A 19232-nucleotide genomic window follows, 5' to 3' on the forward strand; every position below is an offset into this window, starting at 1 on the left:
GTAGGCAGAGGACAGGAAGGGCTAACAAGCAAGACGAGTAACTGCAACCCACAATATTGATAACGTAGGGCACATAATGCCCACAGACGACAAAATGCCCTTGGAGTCAGATAACCGTCACACAACCCTAATCTTTACCACAGTGTAGCCAGGTGTGCATTGGCCATCAATGACTGACCTCCCGCGTCTGGAGCGCGCCACGCGACTGACCTCCCGGCCATTGGGGTCTGCATTTACACTCTGACAAGCAGATGATTTAGCTTAATGACAACACCATGCTATTGGGGAGAGCTGGGCAAACAGATACAGGTGAATGAAGACCAGTCTTCGAGGGACTTGTGACAAAGGTAAAAAAGTTTAAGACCACCATGTGGGCAAAGTATGAACAGGGATCCACAAGATGTGTTACTCTTTTGAACCACCAGCTAAAGAGATGGAAGGTAATAACACATTTTAACACAGTGCTGAGGTCTGGGATGCAAACAGACATGCCAAGACAGAGAACTCTGGGAGAAATACACAAATGTACAGCAAAGGTTACAAAGAAGTGCTACCTGTTATGGTTAAGCTCAAATAAGCTAACCAGTCTGGATATGTCTAAGAAAATTGCAAGTTGCATGATGCAGGAGATCAGCAACAATGGACTCCCCACAAAAGAGTCTGGCAAGAAGATGCCCAGAGTTTAGTGGTGTAATACACTTACATAAAAACATGATAGAAGAAATTAATCAAAAGACAAAAAAAAAAAAGGGGGGGGCTGGGGCACCAGTGGACACCCCACTCCACGTCCATGTTGCTGTAGCAGTAGAAGGAAAACAAAATTTTTTCGTTTCTGGTCTGGGGGTTTGGAGGAGGAGATGGCCACCAAAACAGGAAAAGGAAATTCAAGTCCCAATTGAATGGCAACTGGGTATTAGAGCAACAAGCAACAGGGCGCTTGTTTTAAAAATCGGAATTTCATTAGATAGCCGATTTTATTTTGCTAGTCTCCTAGAAGCAGCACTGATACCCACTCAATTCTCTTAATTTTCCTTTCAAAACTTGAGTCATAAATGCAACTCAAAAACAAAAAAAAATTCTCTCTCACTCACAACATATGACTGGATCATATTAATTGAGCTTCGTTGCTTTTTAAAGGTGAAGAAGAAGAAGAAACCATTAAAGCACCACGAAAGGAGAAGTTTCAATGCCTACCCTTAGACCATTCCTTTTAGTTTGGGCCCATCTAGTGGACAGGTTGAACATTACAAAACACACAAAATGCTACTTTCTAACCAGCTTCAGGCCCAGAATGGACTCTCTTTTCTGAACAGTTTTGTCAAACAGCTGGTGATTTAAGGTTTAAATACTAAGTTTAAATTTTCACTTTGCAGAGGTTTGCCCCCTTTCCCCAATCAACCCTACAACAAATACAATATTTTTAACAGTAATTCATCTGCAGCCCAGGCTCAGGCAGAGTGGTGGCTCTGAGGCTAGGGATCTGCACTGGCAAATCGGAAGGTTGCCAGTTTGAATCCAGTAAATGCCAAAAGGGACTCTGCTCTGTTGGGCCCTTGAGCAAGGCCCTTAACCTTCAACTGCTGAGTGCTTTGAGTAGTGAAAAAAGCGCTATATAAATGCAAAGAATTGTTAACAGTAATTCATCTGCAGCCCACATGGAGAGGTATCAAACCTGACAACCCATTATGTAGTCAGAGACAGAATCCAAGTTCTCTCATTTCAGGGCAGAACAGCAGCCATTTTGGACAGATCAAATGGAATTCCAACCATTTTAAAACAGGATATCCCATTCCAAGGGTTATAACGGGTGGATTGGGATATTTCTAATTGAATAGGGACCCCAGTGGGAAATGTAGTATAAGATCCATTTTTCATTGCATATGATCTTGCCCAGTGATACTGTCAGAACATTAAAAGTAATTCAGATTCCAATTTGGTTTGACCGGAAGTCAAAGATTTCACCCCCCAGTGTGCTCAAAAGGGTCCAAAAACATCACAACTACCATATCTTTGCCCCCAGGTTCATTTGAGATACTGTAAATGTGTAGTGTTCATTAGTTAACTCTGCGTTTATCAACCTTTAAGTATTTGAGACCCGAGTTTTCACAACCGTTTTAACCGCAACCCCCCCAACGTTTTTTTTGAAAGGAGCCCACTAATACCAATTTGTTCTTTTTTAATTAATGATATATCATACACTCATGGCCGAAATTATCGGCACCCCTGGAATTTTCCCAGAAAATGCACCATTTCTAACAGAAAATTATTGCAGTTACAAATGTTTTTGTATATACAGGTTTATTTCCTTTACGTGCATTGGACCAACACAAAAAAAACAGAAAAAAGCCAAATCTGACATCATGTCACACAGAACTCCAAAAATGGTGGATCTGTGCCAACAATCAGAAGGTTGCCAGTCTGAACCCCTTAAATGCCAGAAGTGATTCCACCCCATTGGGGCCTTAACCTACAATTGCTCCAACCTGGGTATGACGTTAATGTGCACCCGGCCCTGCAAGCAGGTCCTTCAGCTTACAGGGAAAACTTGGGGGTTGGTGGCAGGATTGGCACTCCATCCATTGTGTGTGTGTATATATTTATTTAAAAGCACCCGACACTTTTTCACTCCATCCGAACTAGTGTGGGGCTGAGGTGTCACCCATTGCAAGGCTACGCTCAGGTTGTAATTTGAGATCCTGAGGTGGTTCGTCATGTATCAGTGTGTGCATCAAAGGTGAAACTTTTGGGTTAAAGGACTTCCCTCCATTCCACCCAAGAAAGACCCACCCCCACCCCCCTCCCCTTTGAGACGGTAATGTGGGTTTTTCAGGTTGGCTCTGAATGAATCCAGCCATGAACCACATTAGCAATCCTGCACCAAGCACTACCCAACCTGTAATCCCATGGCTCTCAAATCAGACTTATCACCCCACTTCAGTTGCAAAATTCATTCAAAGGAATACAAAAATCATCCTTGCCCTAAAGTAACAGCCAATAAGGAATGGCAAAGGATGGACAGAGAGAGAGCCACTTAATCCCAGGATCAAATCTGCTAGGCAGCTTATAAAAGCGAAAGTTGATGGAGCGGATCGGTGAGCACCTACCCTGCTGAGGAATCATCTGCTGCTCTTCTCCCCTGCTGGCTTGTGCTTGTTTAAGATCTGCCACTTCTTGCGACAACTTGGCCTTTTCCAGCTCAAGAGCCTCCATGAATTTACAGTGCCTTAACCTCGTCTCTTCAAATTCCTTAAATCATTTGGGCATAGAAAAAAAAAAAAAATTAGAAACGCGAGACTGAGGATTAATTGAAGGAGTAAAAACAATGGTGTGGTGTGTCTAATATAGTGACCTTAACAGCATATTAGGTTTGAAAATTAAAGCTTAATTGTATTTATTATTAAAACTGTGTGATTTATTCTTAATAAGATGGAGCTTCTAAGTACAAAAACAATGTGTGACCAACACGATAGCTACAGTATGGGGCTTATAAGGGAAAACGAGGAGTACTTTTAATTGAGTGCATTTAACCAACAGAGTCAGATATGGGGATGGATATTTGAAAAGTAAACCGCAAGACTTATATTTTTATGTTATGTACATTAAAGAACCGCAAACTACTAATCAAATTATTATAAAAGTAAAGTTGAATAAATCAGACTCTGCAGCTGCATGAATAAAAAGGTATCACTTCCAGTTATTGGAACTAGCTCAAAAGTTGATAGAAATCTACATTTTGTACCTACTTGTATGCAAAATTTGGTTGACCCAACTGAAAGCGTACTTAAGTTATCGTGTTTACATACACACACGGACCGAATTCCAAAAATGTTATTTTTGGACTCTGGGAGATCTAAAACGTTGAGATTCATCAAAACGGAGGACAAATATTTTTGTATGATTACAATACTTTCCATATACTTTGTATATGAGAAAGTAAAAAAGGTATGGAGAAAGTTAGATGCAAGCAGAGGACAAGTAGTGCTAACAAGCAAGAGGGGTCTAACTGCAGCCCACAATACCCATGACGTAGGTCACATACAGTGCATCTGAAAAGTATTCCCAGCGCATCACTTTTTCCATATTTTGTTATGTTACAGCCTTATTCCAAAATGGATTAAATTCATTTTTTTCCTCAGAATTCTACACAACATCCCATAATGACAACATGAAAAAAGTTTACTTGTAATTTTTGCAAATTTATTAAAAATAAAAAAAATTGAGAAAGCACATGTACATAAGTATTCACAGCCTTTGCCGTGAAGCTCGAAATTGAGCTCAGGTCCATCCTGTTTCCCCTGATCATCCTTGAGATGTTTCTGCAGCTTAATTGGAGTCCACCTGTGGTAAATTCAGTTGATTGGACATGATTTGGAAAGGCACACACCTGTCTATATAAGGTTCTACAGTTGACAGTTCATGTCAGAGCACAAACCAAGCATGAAGTCAAAGGAATTGTCTGTAGACCTCCGAGACAGGATTGTCTCGAGGCACAAATCTGGGGAAGGCTACAGAAAATTTCTGCTGCTTTGAAGGTCCCAATGAGCACAGTGGCCTCCATCATCCGTAAGTGGAAGAAGTTCGAAACCACCAGGACTCTTCCTAGTGCTGGCTGGCCATCTAAACCGAGCGATCGGGGGAGAAGGGCCTTAGTCAGGGAGGTGACCAAGAACCCGATGGTCACTCTGTCTGAGCTCCAGAGGTCCTCTGTGGAGAGAGGAGAACCTTCCAGAAGGACAACCATCTCTGCAGCAATCCACCAATCAGGCCTGTATGGTAGAGTGGCCAGACGGAAGCCACTCCTTAGTAAAAGGCACATGGCAGCCCACCTGGAGTTTGCCAAAAGGCACCTGAAGGACTCTCAGACCACGAGAAAGAAAATTCTCTGGTCTGATGATACAAAGATTGAACTATTTGGTGTGAATGCCAGGCGTCACGTTTGGAGGAAACCAGGCACCGCTCATCACCAGGCCAATACCATCCCTTCAGTGAAGCATGGTGGTGGCAGCATCATGCTGTGGCAGGGACTGGGAGACTAGTCAGGATAAAGGGAAAGATGACTGCAGCAATGTACAGAGACATCCTGGATGTAAACCTGCTCCAGAGCGCTCTTGACCTCAGACTGGGGCGACGGTTCATCTTTCAGCAGGACAACGACCCTAAGCACACAGCCAAGATATCAAAAGGAGTGGCTTCAGGACAACTCTGTGAATGTCCTTGAGTGGCCCAGCCAGAGCCCAGACTTGAATCCGATTGAACATCTCTGGAGAGATCTTAAAATGGCTGTGCACCGACGCTTCCCATCCAACCTGATGGAGCTTGAGAGGTGCTGCAAAGAGGAATGGGCGAAACTGGCCAAGGATAGGTGTGCCAAGCTTGTGGCATCATATTCAACAAGACTTGAGGCTGGAATTGCTGCCAAAGGGGCATCGACAAAGTATTGAGCAAAGGCTGTGAATACTTATGTACATGGGATTTCTCAGTTTTCTTATTTTTAATAAATTTGCAAAAACCTCAAGTAAACTTTTTTCACGTTGTCATTATGGGGTGTTGTGTGTAGAATTCTGAGGAAAAAAATGAATTTAATCCATTTTGGAATAAGGCTGTAACATAAAATGTGGAAAAAGTGATGCGCTGTGAATACTTTCCGGATGCACTATAAAGCCCACAACAGTCCTGCTTTGAGTCAGAGACCCCAAGTTTTGACCATAGTGTAGCCACCCATGTGATGGGCACTTTGTGACCCATACTGTGGTATTGTGACGGACGTTGGGGTATCATACATATTGTGACAGCCAGGTAATTTCACTCAATGATGACATCATACTGATAGGGACAGCTGGGGAGCAGGTACAGGTAATGAAGACAACTCTTCAAGGGGCTATTGAGGAAGGTGAAAGTTCCAGAACACTGTGTGGGCCAAGTATGAGATCAACTTTAGAGAAGCGATCACAAGATCAGATAATCTGAATCATCCGCTAAATAAATGGAAGGTAACAAAATATATTTTTTAGCACAGCACTGAGATCCGGGATGCAAACAGACATACAGAGAACTCTGGGAGAAATATGCAAATATAAAGCAAACATCTGAAGTGTTGCTTGTTATGGTTAAGCTCAAACAAGCTAACCAGTCTGTATATGCCTGTAAGAAAATGTGAAATGGGGCTTTTGGGGACATTGGTATTTAACTAGTACTAGTATTTAGCTTAAACAAACATCATCTGGTTGACAGAAGAGACCAAGGGTAAATTCTCTTGTATATTTTTACTGATTTTAATTTGAAGCGAATAACATTCCATACAATCAAGTCAAACTTAAACAAAAATTCAACCCCCACCCAAGACCAAGATCGTCGTCCAATTCGGGCTAACGTCAGTAACTGAAACTAGCCATCAAACCACTTTAAGAAACAGAGCACCTAATGGTTAGTGATGGACATTCTAATTCAATTTACTCAAATCGATTCTTTCAAACTTCCTGTTTAATTGATCATTTTGATTTTTTTTGTGATAATTTCTACTGTAGATCTGGAGTGGGGATAAGAGGACCCCTCTGTCCCCTCAAATATATAATTTAATAACTCTTACATTAGCTTCATATATATGTGTATAAATATAAATTAAGCAACAATACATATTTAATTCATCTATAAATATGATTAAATACATTTAAAATGCACAATTAAAATAAGATGCTGCATTACGGAATCACAAGTGAATGAGAATTGTACAACTCGTAATGATTTGTTCACGATTCAAACGAATGGGTCGTGTCAGACTTGTTTGTGATTCAAACGAGTCAAGATTCATAAATCAGGTGGTTCTTTTGCATGTGCTTTACTCAGAACACCAGCGGGCAACAGCAGCAAAGCGGAAAGCCACAACGATGTCATGTAAGATATATATGCACATTAACACTAATCCCATCGAGCTCCACTACACAGATTCGTTCATGCTCACTGAGAAGAGTTGCTCAAAAAGAACAAATTGTTCACAAATCGCCCATCGCTACGACTGGTTTGACGCAGGCGTATTTTCAGCTCTGGAGAGAGAGAGACCAAACATGACACAGGTGACATGCCAACTTTCAAAATGGAGGAAGGACACAGCATTTTAATAGACCACCAACATGCCTGCTGTGAAATGGAGAGTTATGAAGACGCACTGGAAACGACATGCTGTCTAAGGAGGAAAGTGCAGTGCCAGCAACGAGATGAACATGAAAAACGAATCAAGGAACGCTTTAGTTGGATTAAGAAAAATGAACTCTTTAAATTAGACAGACAACTCTCTCCAGGTCATACGGAGGGAAAGCTTGCTGTTTGGGACACCAATTTCAATCGTTCAGATTAAATTCACATTAGTTCGGCATTTTTCAAGTCGAAGTTATTTCTTCACAATCATGGTATAAATTAACTTTCATACACAATTTCGTGTGGCAAATTAAGTGCTTTCTATAAATTTAAAAGAATATCTTGCCTGCTCTGGTGCTTTACAATGGAGGAAAAACTTAAAATTACTAAATACACCCACTTTCAAGCAAAAACAACTATTGAATATTGATACATGCCTTTCATGTTTCCAACGTACGTTTGTGACAATAAAGGGCATCTGGAAATATTTCATCACATTTCTAAAGGATACATGTTCTATTCACTTTTGCAAATTTTCATGTAAATACAAAATTAAATCAAAGCAAAACCAAACACGGGGCACAAAAAAAGTTTACTGTGATTTGGTCTGTCAGGAGGAAACCGCATCATAGAGGAGTAAAAGGTTGTGGAGTAGGACGATTAAATGGTGAGCTGTCGTGCACAGCTTGTCTTCTTCTAAAATGGCTGAATCTTACAATATTGGTGTTTTTGGTTTAAAAAAAATGACACTATAAACTATTATTTAATTTATATTTAATACTATTTTCCACTGACAGACTGAGAAGACCGTTCCTCCCCCAAACTATGCGACTCTTCAATTCCACCCGGGGGGTAAACGTTAACATTATATAAAGTTATTGTCTGTTTTTACGTGCATTATTATCAATCTTTAATTTAATATTGTTTTTTGTATCAGTGTGCTGCTGCTGGAGTATGTGAATTTCCCCTTGGGATTAATAAAGTATCTATCTAACAATGTGTGTGTGTGTATAAATCGCAAGATGGGGATCAATACTTGACTTGAAAAAAGGGAAGTATTTGGCAAGTTAAGTTTTTCCTCCATTCCCCATAGACTTCAATGAAACCATCAGTGCAGGAGGAGATTTTCTTAAATTTATAGAAAGCAATTAATGTTAGGACACAATTTCATGTGGCAGATGCATATATAGCATGGTTGTTAAGAAATAACGGACTTGAAAAATACCCGACTTATTCTTTAACCATACCCCATTTAAGGGTCTACATGGTTAAATAACCTGAATACTCATGAAGACGTCTACTGTTGTTAATCAGGAGTTTTTAGAGTCCAATCAACCACTTTCGCCAACTGGAATAAAGCTATATATAAAAAGTTTCTCTGAGTTCTTAAAGATCATGTAGATGCAATGATTGACCAGCAGCTCTAAACCGAGTAATTATGGTGGAGTTTTTTGTTTTTTTTTAGTGAATCATAACGGGAAAGCATTCTGTCCAGAGCTTTGCCCTGCTGGGCCAGGCTGCATCTCCCCAAAGAGGCCATAACAGACAAGCAAGTTCAAAAACTTAAGACGGGCCTCACTGCACTCTGCAATTCCCCAACAAGGATATCTTTTGACGTGACTAGATGATCACCTTCGATCAGCAGCAGATAATCAACCACCAGACTCCAGAAGTACTTCATATTAAGAGGAAGTATAAAAGAAACAACACACACTCACCTGTGACAAAGACTCAGCTTTACAGGCAAGGAGCAACTTCTTCAGATGAATTTTGCTTCTTTTTTCTTTAACTTCATGGCTCAGTTTTTCTTGCTTTGGATTCAACTCTTCTTCCTTGGAGAACCCATTAAAAAAAGGGGTAGGAAAAAAAAATGAACAACTGGACTGGCTTTCCAAGAATCATTATCTGATACAAATTCAAATATCAATATAATCAGAAGTGTTGATAGTTAATTTGCATGAAATTAAAATTTGCAGCAAAAAAGCATGAATGTTCGCATGTTGCTTCCAGTAAAATTTGTGCCATCCAACCATATTCTCTTGACTGCTGGTAGTGGGGGTCTCAACACGTCAGGTGGAAGCTGCTCTACCAACCAATGAAGATCGGCAGCATTGAAATTGCATAATGATGAGCCTGATAAGCATTGGGACGTGGTCACAAAATTGTGATTTATAAAGCCAAAAATTGCATAGAAATGTGCATACGGCAAGTTTTATAAATCTAAATTTTCCTGTTTTTAGGCATACACATATTTTCACAATCTAATCCACACACTGTTTTACGGATGAGGACCCTGGAGTGGCAGAGTCAGAGTCCAGATCACAACTTGATTGAGAATTTGTGGTTGGCTTTGACAAAGGCCGGTCAGTTCATGATCGCCATGATGGATTCTGACAGAGCCTGAGCAGTTCTGCAAAGAAGAATTGGGAAGGCAGAGCCGATAGACACCCGAGCACACAAACTCAAGGTTACCATCTACTAAATAGCGACTTGAAAGCAATGAATTTTTATGCAAACAATTATTTTATATTTGCACTTTGCAAAGGTCTGCTTTTAAATTTTGACATTAAATAGTCCTTTTCTGTTGATAAGAGCCCAAAAATGTCAAATTTAACCCATTGTGAGCCAACATTGTATTAACAAAAATCTGAAAACCCTAAATAGGTGAAGACTTTCTATTGGGACTGTTTAGTGCTTTGATTTAGAAGTGTATTTGCTAATCTTCAGTGTTTACAAATATATTTAGGCCTACTAATCTTCAGTGTTTAGTAGAGGTTAAGGCTTTAATAATAATAATAATAATAATACATTTTATTTATATAGCTCCTTTCCCATGCTCAAGAAACGTTTGCTTTGTACTTTAAACCTGAATTTGTGGGATTTCTGGGATTTGAATCCCACTTCTGACACCAAGTGACCATGAGCATGTCATTTCACCTACCTGTGCTCTAACTGAAAAAAGCAAGAGAAGTGTAACCAGTTGGATCTCAAATGCCGTAAGTCACCTTGGACAGAGGTGTCAGCCAGAGAAGTAATACAGTAGTGCCTCATACTTCAAACTTTAGTTTCAGGAGACTCTGAATTATTTGAAGTCTGAATCAATTCTTCCCCATTAGAAATAATGGAAAGGGAATTAATCTGATCCCAGACCTTACACAATACCCATTTTGATACACTTAAACAGCAAATACAGAAAAATTAACACAAACGCCCTAAATAATAAACATGAGAATACATAAAAACACTGTATAATAAAGTGAAATGTATAGCGGCACATATAGATACAGCAGCTCTGTGCTCTTCTTTTGGCGTTTTGTCTTTTTGTGTTGCCGTTTGTCATGATGACATTCTGCTGGGCGAATAACGTCTACAGCCCGGCATGATCTCCTAAAAATAGGACGATGCAGCGAGCAGGCTGCTACAGCGGAGTGTCTCTGCTTCCACAACATCCCAGCAGACCTAGCTGAGCGTGAGGGCTCACCGTGGATTCCCATCCCCATAGGAAGGAGACAAAGGCAGCAGCAAGGCTGGCGTGGTTACAGTGGTGGGCCACACAAGCTACATCTTCCTAGCATTTTTCTCACCAAGTCAAGATCCCTCGCAAATAAGATGGATGAATTGAAGCTAAAGGTTGCAGCGAATGAGATCATTAAGGAGTGTTGCATTCTGCTAATTACAGAGACCTGGATTCTGGATACAGCTATCGAGTTAGGAGGCCGCACAGTACACCAGCAGGACAGGACCAGAGACTCCGGTAAAAGCAAAGGAGGAGATTATGGCTGTAGGTCAACATCTGCTGCTGCTGTACTAACTCTAAGACTTTACATAACAGATGACATTCATGCTCACTGTGTAAACACCCTTTGTTGCTGTATTTTTTTCCACTACACACACAGTTCGAATGTGGAAGCATCATTCGAACTCCGGATCAAATTTTTGTCGAATTTCTCTTTGGAACGTTTGAAGTACGAAGCCCCACTGTATTGATAAGTAACTTCAATTTTTTTTTTAAGGCTGGCACAGCAGCAATCAATACTGAAACGTTAAGAGTTTTCAAAAAGTGTCAAAAAATATTGTCATGGCTGTATTATTATGCAGTTTTTTTCTGTTCTGATAATCCAATTTCTGTTCAACTCAAATTAACTGCACAGTGAAGAAAATTTCAAACAATGAGACTGAACCAGCATTTTCTCAAAATAACACAAATGGAAGAGAGAGACCAATATTTATTAAGTTGGAAAGCACAATTTCACATAGAAATGAATCAAGATCTAAGACGTTAAGAATTTCACTAAAGCAGAACCCCTACTTTTCCCACTTCGCCCCTAGTAACAACTCCCTAGTTATTTTCAGAAGGTTACCATTTCATCTTGGAAAGCACAAAGTCCATCTTCGTAACGTTCATGCGGATCGCTCAAGTCCTTTTGTGCAGCATCTTTTGCAGCCTGCAACCCCAGTAGGATTTCTTGCTGTGTATGTTGCCAAGCTTCGTCAACTTCAGCTTCAATCCTAGAATCACGGATTTTAAAATGAATGCTTAGCCCCAAATCAAAACACCCTCACAGTTACTTTTTGAAATAAATTACCGTATCTACTCACGTATAAGTCGGGTCTTGAAACTCGAAAAATTGATCATAAAATCAGACCCGGACTTATACGCCCATTAAAAAATGTAACCATTTTTTTTTTTTTTTTTTTACATCTTCTTGCCTCCTCCAATCTCTCACCAGTTTCTCAGACACATCGAATTTTGCTGCAGCAGCGCAGTTACCAATTTCTTTTACTACTTCAACGACATTTAATTTAATACCAGCTTCAGGTTTTCTTCTGATCGAACACTCCATCGTAGATAAGGGATGCTCTTACGATAAAGGTGTAGGAGGGTGTGAGATACAAAAAACACAAATTAATGCAAACGTCGCTTTGAAATAGTTCGGGTATCACTGTTTGATCACGTAGGCACAACACATAGAAAGGAAAGGGCCATGTGCTCCATGGTTACTCTCTCAGGTGGGCGTTAGCATATCATCATCTCTTGGGCCAATAGCGTGAGTTTTCCGCATTTGACTTGTATGACTGACATTATAAAATATTGGAAATTATACCGTAAAATCAAGTCTATCTGCGAGTAAACACGGTAATTTAGAAAACCACCAAAAAAAAAAAAAGGCTATCACAAAGGGATAAACAGATAGACGTTTGTCTACATCAGCGTTTCCCAACCTCGGTCCTGGGGGTCCACTGTGGCTGCAGGTTTTTGTTCCAAGCAGCTTGTTTTTAATTGGACTCCTGGACTAAATAAGTGATGTGTTATTTCCCAATTTCTGTGTTTTGGAATAATATAGAAATTAGAAAACTAAAGGTTGGTAAAAAAATTTAAAAAAAGTTGTCTCTGTCCAAATATTTATGGACCTAACTATATCCATCTATCTATATCTAGGTCCATAAATATTTGGACAGAGACAACTTTTTTCTCATTTTGGTTCTGTACATTACCACAATGAATTTGAAATGAAACAACTCCGATGCAGTTGAAGTGCAGACTTTCAGCTTTAATTCAGTGGGGTGAACAAAACGATTGCATAAAAATGTGAGGCAACAAAGGATTTTTTGAACACAATCCCTTCATTTCAGGGGCTCAAAAGTAATTGGACAAATGAAATAACTGGAAATCAAATGTTCATTTCTAATACTTGGTTGAAAACCCTTTGCTGGCAATGACAGCCTGAAGTCTTGAACTCCTGGACATCACCAGATGTTGGGTTTCCTCCTTTTTAATGCTCTGCCAGGCCTTTACTGCAGCGGCTTTCAGTTGCTGTTTGTTTCTGGGCCTCTCTGTCTGAAGTTTAGTCTTCAACAAGTGAAATGCCTGCTCACTTGGGTTAAGATCAGGTGACTGACTTGGCCATTCAAGAATTTTCCACTTCTTTGCTTTAATAACCTCCTGGGTTGCTTTGGCTGTATGTTTTGGGTCATTGTCCATCTGTATCATGAATCAATCGGACTGCATTTAGCTGGATTTGAGCAGACAGTATGTCTCTGAACACCTCAGAATTCATTTGGCTGCTTCTGTCCTGTGTCACATCATCAATAAACACGAGTGTCCCAGTGTCACTGGCAGCCATGCACGCCCAAGCCATCACACTGCCTCCCTCCACCGTGTTTTACAAATGATGTGCTATGCTTTGGATGATGAGCTGTTCAATGCCTTCTCCATACTTTTTTCTTGCCATCATTCTAGTAGAGGTTGATCTTGGTTTCATCTGTCCAAAGAATGTTTTTCCAGAACTGTGCTGACTTTTTTAGATGTTCTTTAGCAAAGTCCAATCTAGTCTTTCTATTCTTGAGGTTTATGAGTGGCTTGAACCTTGCAGTGCACCCTCTGTATTTACTTTCATGCAGTCCTCTCTTTATGGTAGACTTGGATATCGATACGCCTACCCCCTGGAGAGTGTTGTTCACTTGGTTGGCTGTTGTGAAGGGGTTTCTCTTCACCATGGAAATGATTCTGCAATCATCCACCACTGTTGTCTTCCGTGGACGTCCAGGTCTTTTTGCGTTGCCGAGTTCACCAGTGCTTGCTTTCTTTCTCAGGATGTACCAAACTGTAGATTTTGCCACTCGTAATATTGGAGCAATTTCTCGGATAGGTTTCTTCTGTTTTCGCAGCTTAAGGATGGCTTCTTTCACCTGCATGGAGAGCTCCTTTGACCGCATGTTGTCTGTTCACAGCAAAATCTTCCACATGCAAGCACCACACCTCAAATCAACTCCAGGCCTTTTATCTGCTTAATTGATAATGACATAACGACGGACTTGCCCACACCTGCCCATGAAATAGCCTTTGAGTCAATTGTCCTATTACTTTTGAGCCCCTGAAATGAAGGGATTGTGTTCAAGAAATGCTTTAGTTGCCTCACATTTTTATGCAATCGTTTTGTTCACCCCACTGAATTAAAGCTGAAAGTCTGCACTTCAACTGCATCGGAGTTGTTTCACTTCAAATTCATTGTGGTGATGTACAGGGAGAAAAGGACCGACTGGCTAGACAGAGGGACTGAGCCGGGAAAGATGTGCAGCAGGTTAGGGTGATAAAGGATAAAGATGGAAATGTACTCAAGTGAGGAGAGTGTTTTGAGAAGATGGAAAAAGTACTTTGAAAGGCTGATGAATGAAGAGAATGCGAGAAAGAGAGAGAAGAGGTTGGATGATGCAGAGATAGTGAATCAGGAAGTGCCATGGATTAGCGAGGAGGAGGTAAGGACAGCTATGAAGAGAATGAAGAATGAAAAGGCCGTTGGTCCAGATGACATACCTATGGAAGCATGGTGGTGTTTAGGAGAGATGGCAGTGGAGTTTTTAACCAGATTGTTTAATGGAATCTTGGAAAGTGAGAGGATGCCTGAGGAGTGGAGAAGAAGTATACTGGTGTCGATATTTAAGAATAAGGGGGATAAAATTGATGAGCCACAACATGAAGTTATGGGAAAGCGTAGTGGAAGCTAGGTTAAGAAGGAATGTCATGATAAGTGAGCAGCAGTGGGTTTTCATGCCAAGAAAGAGCAACACAGATGCGATGTTTGCTCTGAGGGTGTTGATGGAGAAGTACAGAGAAGTCCAGAAGGAGTTGCATTGCGTCTTTGTGGACCTGCATATGACAGGGTGCCTCGAGAGGAGCTGTCGTATTGTATGAGGAAGCTGGGAGTGGCAGAGAAGTACATAAGAGTTGTACAGGATATGTACAAGGGGAGTGTGACAGTGGTGAGGTCTGCGGTAGGAGTGACTGATGCATTCATATGACTTTATTTGATATACTTTATTAATCCTCAAGATCTGTAACAGTGATCTCGACTATTCTTCAAGACCATAATTTTCCTGGCAATTTATATTATTACCTTTGGTTTTGTGCTTCAATCAACTCATTTTTAGCAAACTCAAAGTCGTGAGGAGGCATCTCTTTACTGGTGCATGAACCCTCTGAAGCTTTCTGGTTTTTCTGAACCTCCAGTGGGTGATTGAATCGGAAATAGTGTTGACCTCCAAGAACAACTCGATCTCCCTACAAACAAGAACAAAGAAATTCAGACAGAGTAGACAAATCTTGCTAACAAGGCTTCTACGGTATCACCTAAAAACTTATTTCAGGAGACAGTCGATTACTGGGTAAAATACACTTAAGCGTTTTAGTCAAGTTTACAAAAAAAACTTTACCAAGAAATACTTCCATGGCAGTGATTACAGGTGACGGTACTTAAGTAGTAAGAATTTTAGATTTGTACACCTCAAGGGTACAAAAGCCATCCCCCTAAAGGATGATGACATTTATATAGCTTTTTCTTCGCTACTCAAAGCACTTTTCCTAGACAGTGGGGGGGCCACTTCAACCAACACCAATTTGTGGCACCCACCTGGATGATGAGAGTTGCCATTTTGCGCCTGTATGCTCACCATGCATTAGCTATTAGGTGGTGAAGGGATAACAGAGTTAGCCAATTAGAGACAGGGCATGATTAGGATGACAGAATGGACTAGGCCGTGATGGGCAAGTTAGACCACAGAGAGTCAGGACCCCCGTTATGTCTCATTTGAAGGACAGTGCCATATTAACAGCACAGTGGCTCCCCATCACTGCACTGGGGCATTGGGATCCACATGCAGCACCCCCTGCTGGCCTCACCAACTCTTCTTCCATCAGTGACCCAAGCTTTTCCTAGATCAGGGGTGGGCAATGTCCGTCCTGGAGGGCTGCACTGGCTTCAGTTTGTTGTTTCTTAATGAGAGGTCAATCATCGCTAATGAAGCATTTATTGCTCAAGTGACATTTTCATGCTTCATTTTAGTGGTCGCACTTGTTAAGGTGATAAATGGCTTATTTCAGTCTTTAACGGCTACATTTGCCGTTTTTAATGGCTCCTTAGGAGCAACAAGATGCAGTTCTCTTTCTAACTTGTTTCCATCGCCACCTGTGTGGATTCATCGTGCTCTGTTTGGTTTAATAAAACATCCATCCATTATCCAACCCGCTATATCTGAACTACAGGGTCACAGGGGTCTGCTGGAGCCAATCCCAGCCAACACAGGGCACAAGGCAGGAAACAAACCCTGGGCAGGGCGTCAGCTCACCGCAGGGCACACACCCACACACCAAGCACACACCAGGGACAATTTAGGATCGCCAATGCACCTAACCTGCATGTCTTTGGACTGTGGGAGGAAACAGGAGCACCCGGAGGAAACCCTCGCAGACACGGGGAGAACATGCAAACTCCACGCAGGGAGGACCCGGAACGCGAACCCGGGTCTCCTTACTGCGAGGCAGCAGTGCGACCACTGCGCCACCGTGCCGCCCATTATAGAATAAGTGCAATGTGATTATGTAGTACAATTTTGAACTAAATACAGCTTGATTACAAGTTTAGTTGGGATACAAAACAAAGTGCTACAGTAGACTAGTGTTAATGTGACTGATGAATGAATGTGTGCGTCAGCCGCAGAGTACAACAGCAAGGGACGAAGTCTTGATATATTACAAAGGTGACAGAAGGCAGCAGGGGAGGTTGCATGTCATCCATAGAGATGTTAACATTTTCAAATTTTGTGAGGATAGCTTCAGAGCCCACCAGGAGAATTTCAGACTTGGCTCTATTAAGCTTGAGCAGATGATGCACCATCCAGATTTTAATATCATGGGGGCGACTAACCAAAGATGATGGAGAGAAGGCCTGAGATGGTTTAGTAGACAGAGAAAAGTGGAGGACATTAGCAAATATCTAAAAAGCAATTTCTTGTATAGAGATTCTCATTGAACAAACTATGTCAGTTTCCTGCACATTTACAAAGGGATTATATATATATATATATATACACATATACACACACACACACACACACACACATACACACATACATACATATATATATATATATATATATATATATATATATATATATATATGTATGTATCTATATATACACACACACCTCTATCTATATCTATTGATCTCTCTATAGATATATCTATATCTATCTATCTAATCTATTCTGATAGATCTATCTATCTCTCATATATTATATATTATATATATATATATATATATATATATATATATATATATATATATATATTATATATTTATTATATATAGAATATCTTAGTTGCAGGGCAGGCACACACCCAAAACAAATTCAGGTCAGATTGGGGAGCACAAGTGCGTGGCCGCACCCACCACATGACAATCCTGGTTGGCAGCCCCCACATGGCAGACACGGCGGTTCTGTCCCACCCTAGGGTTCTGCACACACTAGGGCAGCGTTTCTCAACCTTTAAGTATTTGCGACCCGAGTTTTCATAACAGTTTTAATCGCGCCCCCCTAACATTTTTTTTGAAAGGAGCCCACTAATACTAATGTGTTCTATCATAGATGCATATTTTAATATACCTACTTTACTTTTATCGACATTTATCTAACTATTATTTATTTTTCTAGTATCAGAATATAGTTTAAGTTAATTTGTTTTGGTTTCAATAGATGTATTTTTCATATTTTCAATTCTTGTTTTCTTTTGTTTCACATCTTCGCGCCCCCCTAGGGGGGCCTGCCCCACAGGTTGAGAACCACTGCACTAGGGACAATGTAGGATTTCCAATGCACCTAACCTGCATGTCTTTCGACTGTGGGAGGAAACCCATGCAGACACGGGGAGAACACGCCAACTCCACGAAGGGAGGACCCGGGAAGCGAACCCAGTACTGCGAGGCAGCAGCGCTACCCACTGCGCTACCGTGCTGCCCTTAATAAAACACTTAAGTGAAAAATCTTAGGCTTCAAATCATTTCAATGATACCCTTGGAAGGAGAAAAAAAAAAAAAAATGTACGATATAAGAACATAACATTGCAGAATAAACAGCCATAAACTTAAATTAGGTCTTAGATTAGCAAGGATTGGTTTCTAATTAAACAATAATTCTAATTAAACAAAATTCTAATTAATTAATTAAACAAAAGCCTGAAGCCACTACGGCCCTCCAGGACCAACAATGCCCACCCCATCCAAGTACTGGCCAGGCCTGAAAGTCCTCAGCTTCTGGTGAGTGACCTCTTCTGAAGCGCAGGTGGTATGGCTGCCCTATTCAAAGGCACACTAACAACCTTCATTTACAATAGAGACAGCTGCTTAAAAATAATTTGATCTTTATCTTAAGTAATGATATATTACAGTAAATTGGCTTGAGCATTAAAATTTATATAGAACATAGTATTTATGAATTGATGCTAGAAAATAAATGTTTCAGAACTTTTTTTCCCTTAAATACCTACGTGATGCAAAGTCACAGGTTCAGTAATTAGCTTCCCATTCAAGTAGGTTTCTGCCTCCGGTGTTGGCGTTAAAGTGACAGTTCCTTCTTTATTTGTAATAAGGCTGTAACGGAATAAAAAACAAACACGCAAAAGTAAGGACATTTGGCATTAAAATTGAATTACTTTTTACATATTTCTAGTGTGTGAGTTTCATATGGTCTTCTCTCCCACCACCACCACCACCTTTGCGGCTCTAACACCCTCCACTCTTCTTTCCGCAAGACTCGTGTTTGTGAGAATTGATGCCCGCACGGCCGCCCTGCTGGTTGATTCTATAATAAAATAAAATAAAATAAAAATAAAGAGTAATAAAAATCATCACCCCGAAAGCGGATAGTAGACGTCACGTAGTAGACGCGTACCAAGTTTCAGGTCAATAGTTCAAACGGTTTGCGAGCTAATCCTGGACAGACAAACGGAGAGCCACGGTAGCGTATTATACAGGGTGGGCTAGAAGTTTCCATACATATGGTTAACATTTTATTTTTTATATTTTGCCTTATACAATTTCTTGTATTAGGAATTTGTTAGTTTTCGCATACCCCTTGCGGTCAGAGTGCAGGGTCAAGAAATGTACAGTGCCCCTGGAGCAATTGCAGGTTAAGGGTCTTGCTCAAGGGCCCAGCAGAGTAGAATCTCTTTTGGCAGTGACGGGGATTCGAACTGGCAATCTTCTGGATACCAGCAGAGATCCTTAGCCTCAGAGCCACCACTCCACCCCGAATTCAAAATGCATTTG

The 19232-nt window shown here is 40.7% G+C and overlaps 1 protein-coding gene across 2 annotated transcripts in view; it reads right to left on the bottom strand.

Moving 5' to 3' along the window:
• Positions 1-19232, bottom strand: part of LOC114657368 (kinesin-like protein KIF14) — a 206581-nt gene that overhangs the window by 91047 nt on the left and 96302 nt on the right. For both annotated transcript variants that reach the window (XM_028809150.2, XM_028809148.2), the window contains 5 exons: positions 18452-18554; positions 15027-15190; positions 11493-11640; positions 8850-8963; positions 3105-3246 (listed from right to left, as the gene is read on the bottom strand). In XM_028809150.2, the coding sequence (XP_028664983.2) occupies positions 3105-3246; positions 8850-8963; positions 11493-11640; positions 15027-15190; positions 18452-18554 (671 nt within the window). The remainder of the gene's footprint in view (positions 1-3104; positions 3247-8849; positions 8964-11492; positions 11641-15026; positions 15191-18451; positions 18555-19232) is intronic.

Source organism: Erpetoichthys calabaricus, chromosome 9, assembly GCF_900747795.2.
Source record: "Erpetoichthys calabaricus chromosome 9, fErpCal1.3, whole genome shotgun sequence".
In the NCBI taxonomy this organism is placed as follows: domain Eukaryota; kingdom Metazoa; phylum Chordata; class Cladistia; order Polypteriformes; family Polypteridae; genus Erpetoichthys; species Erpetoichthys calabaricus.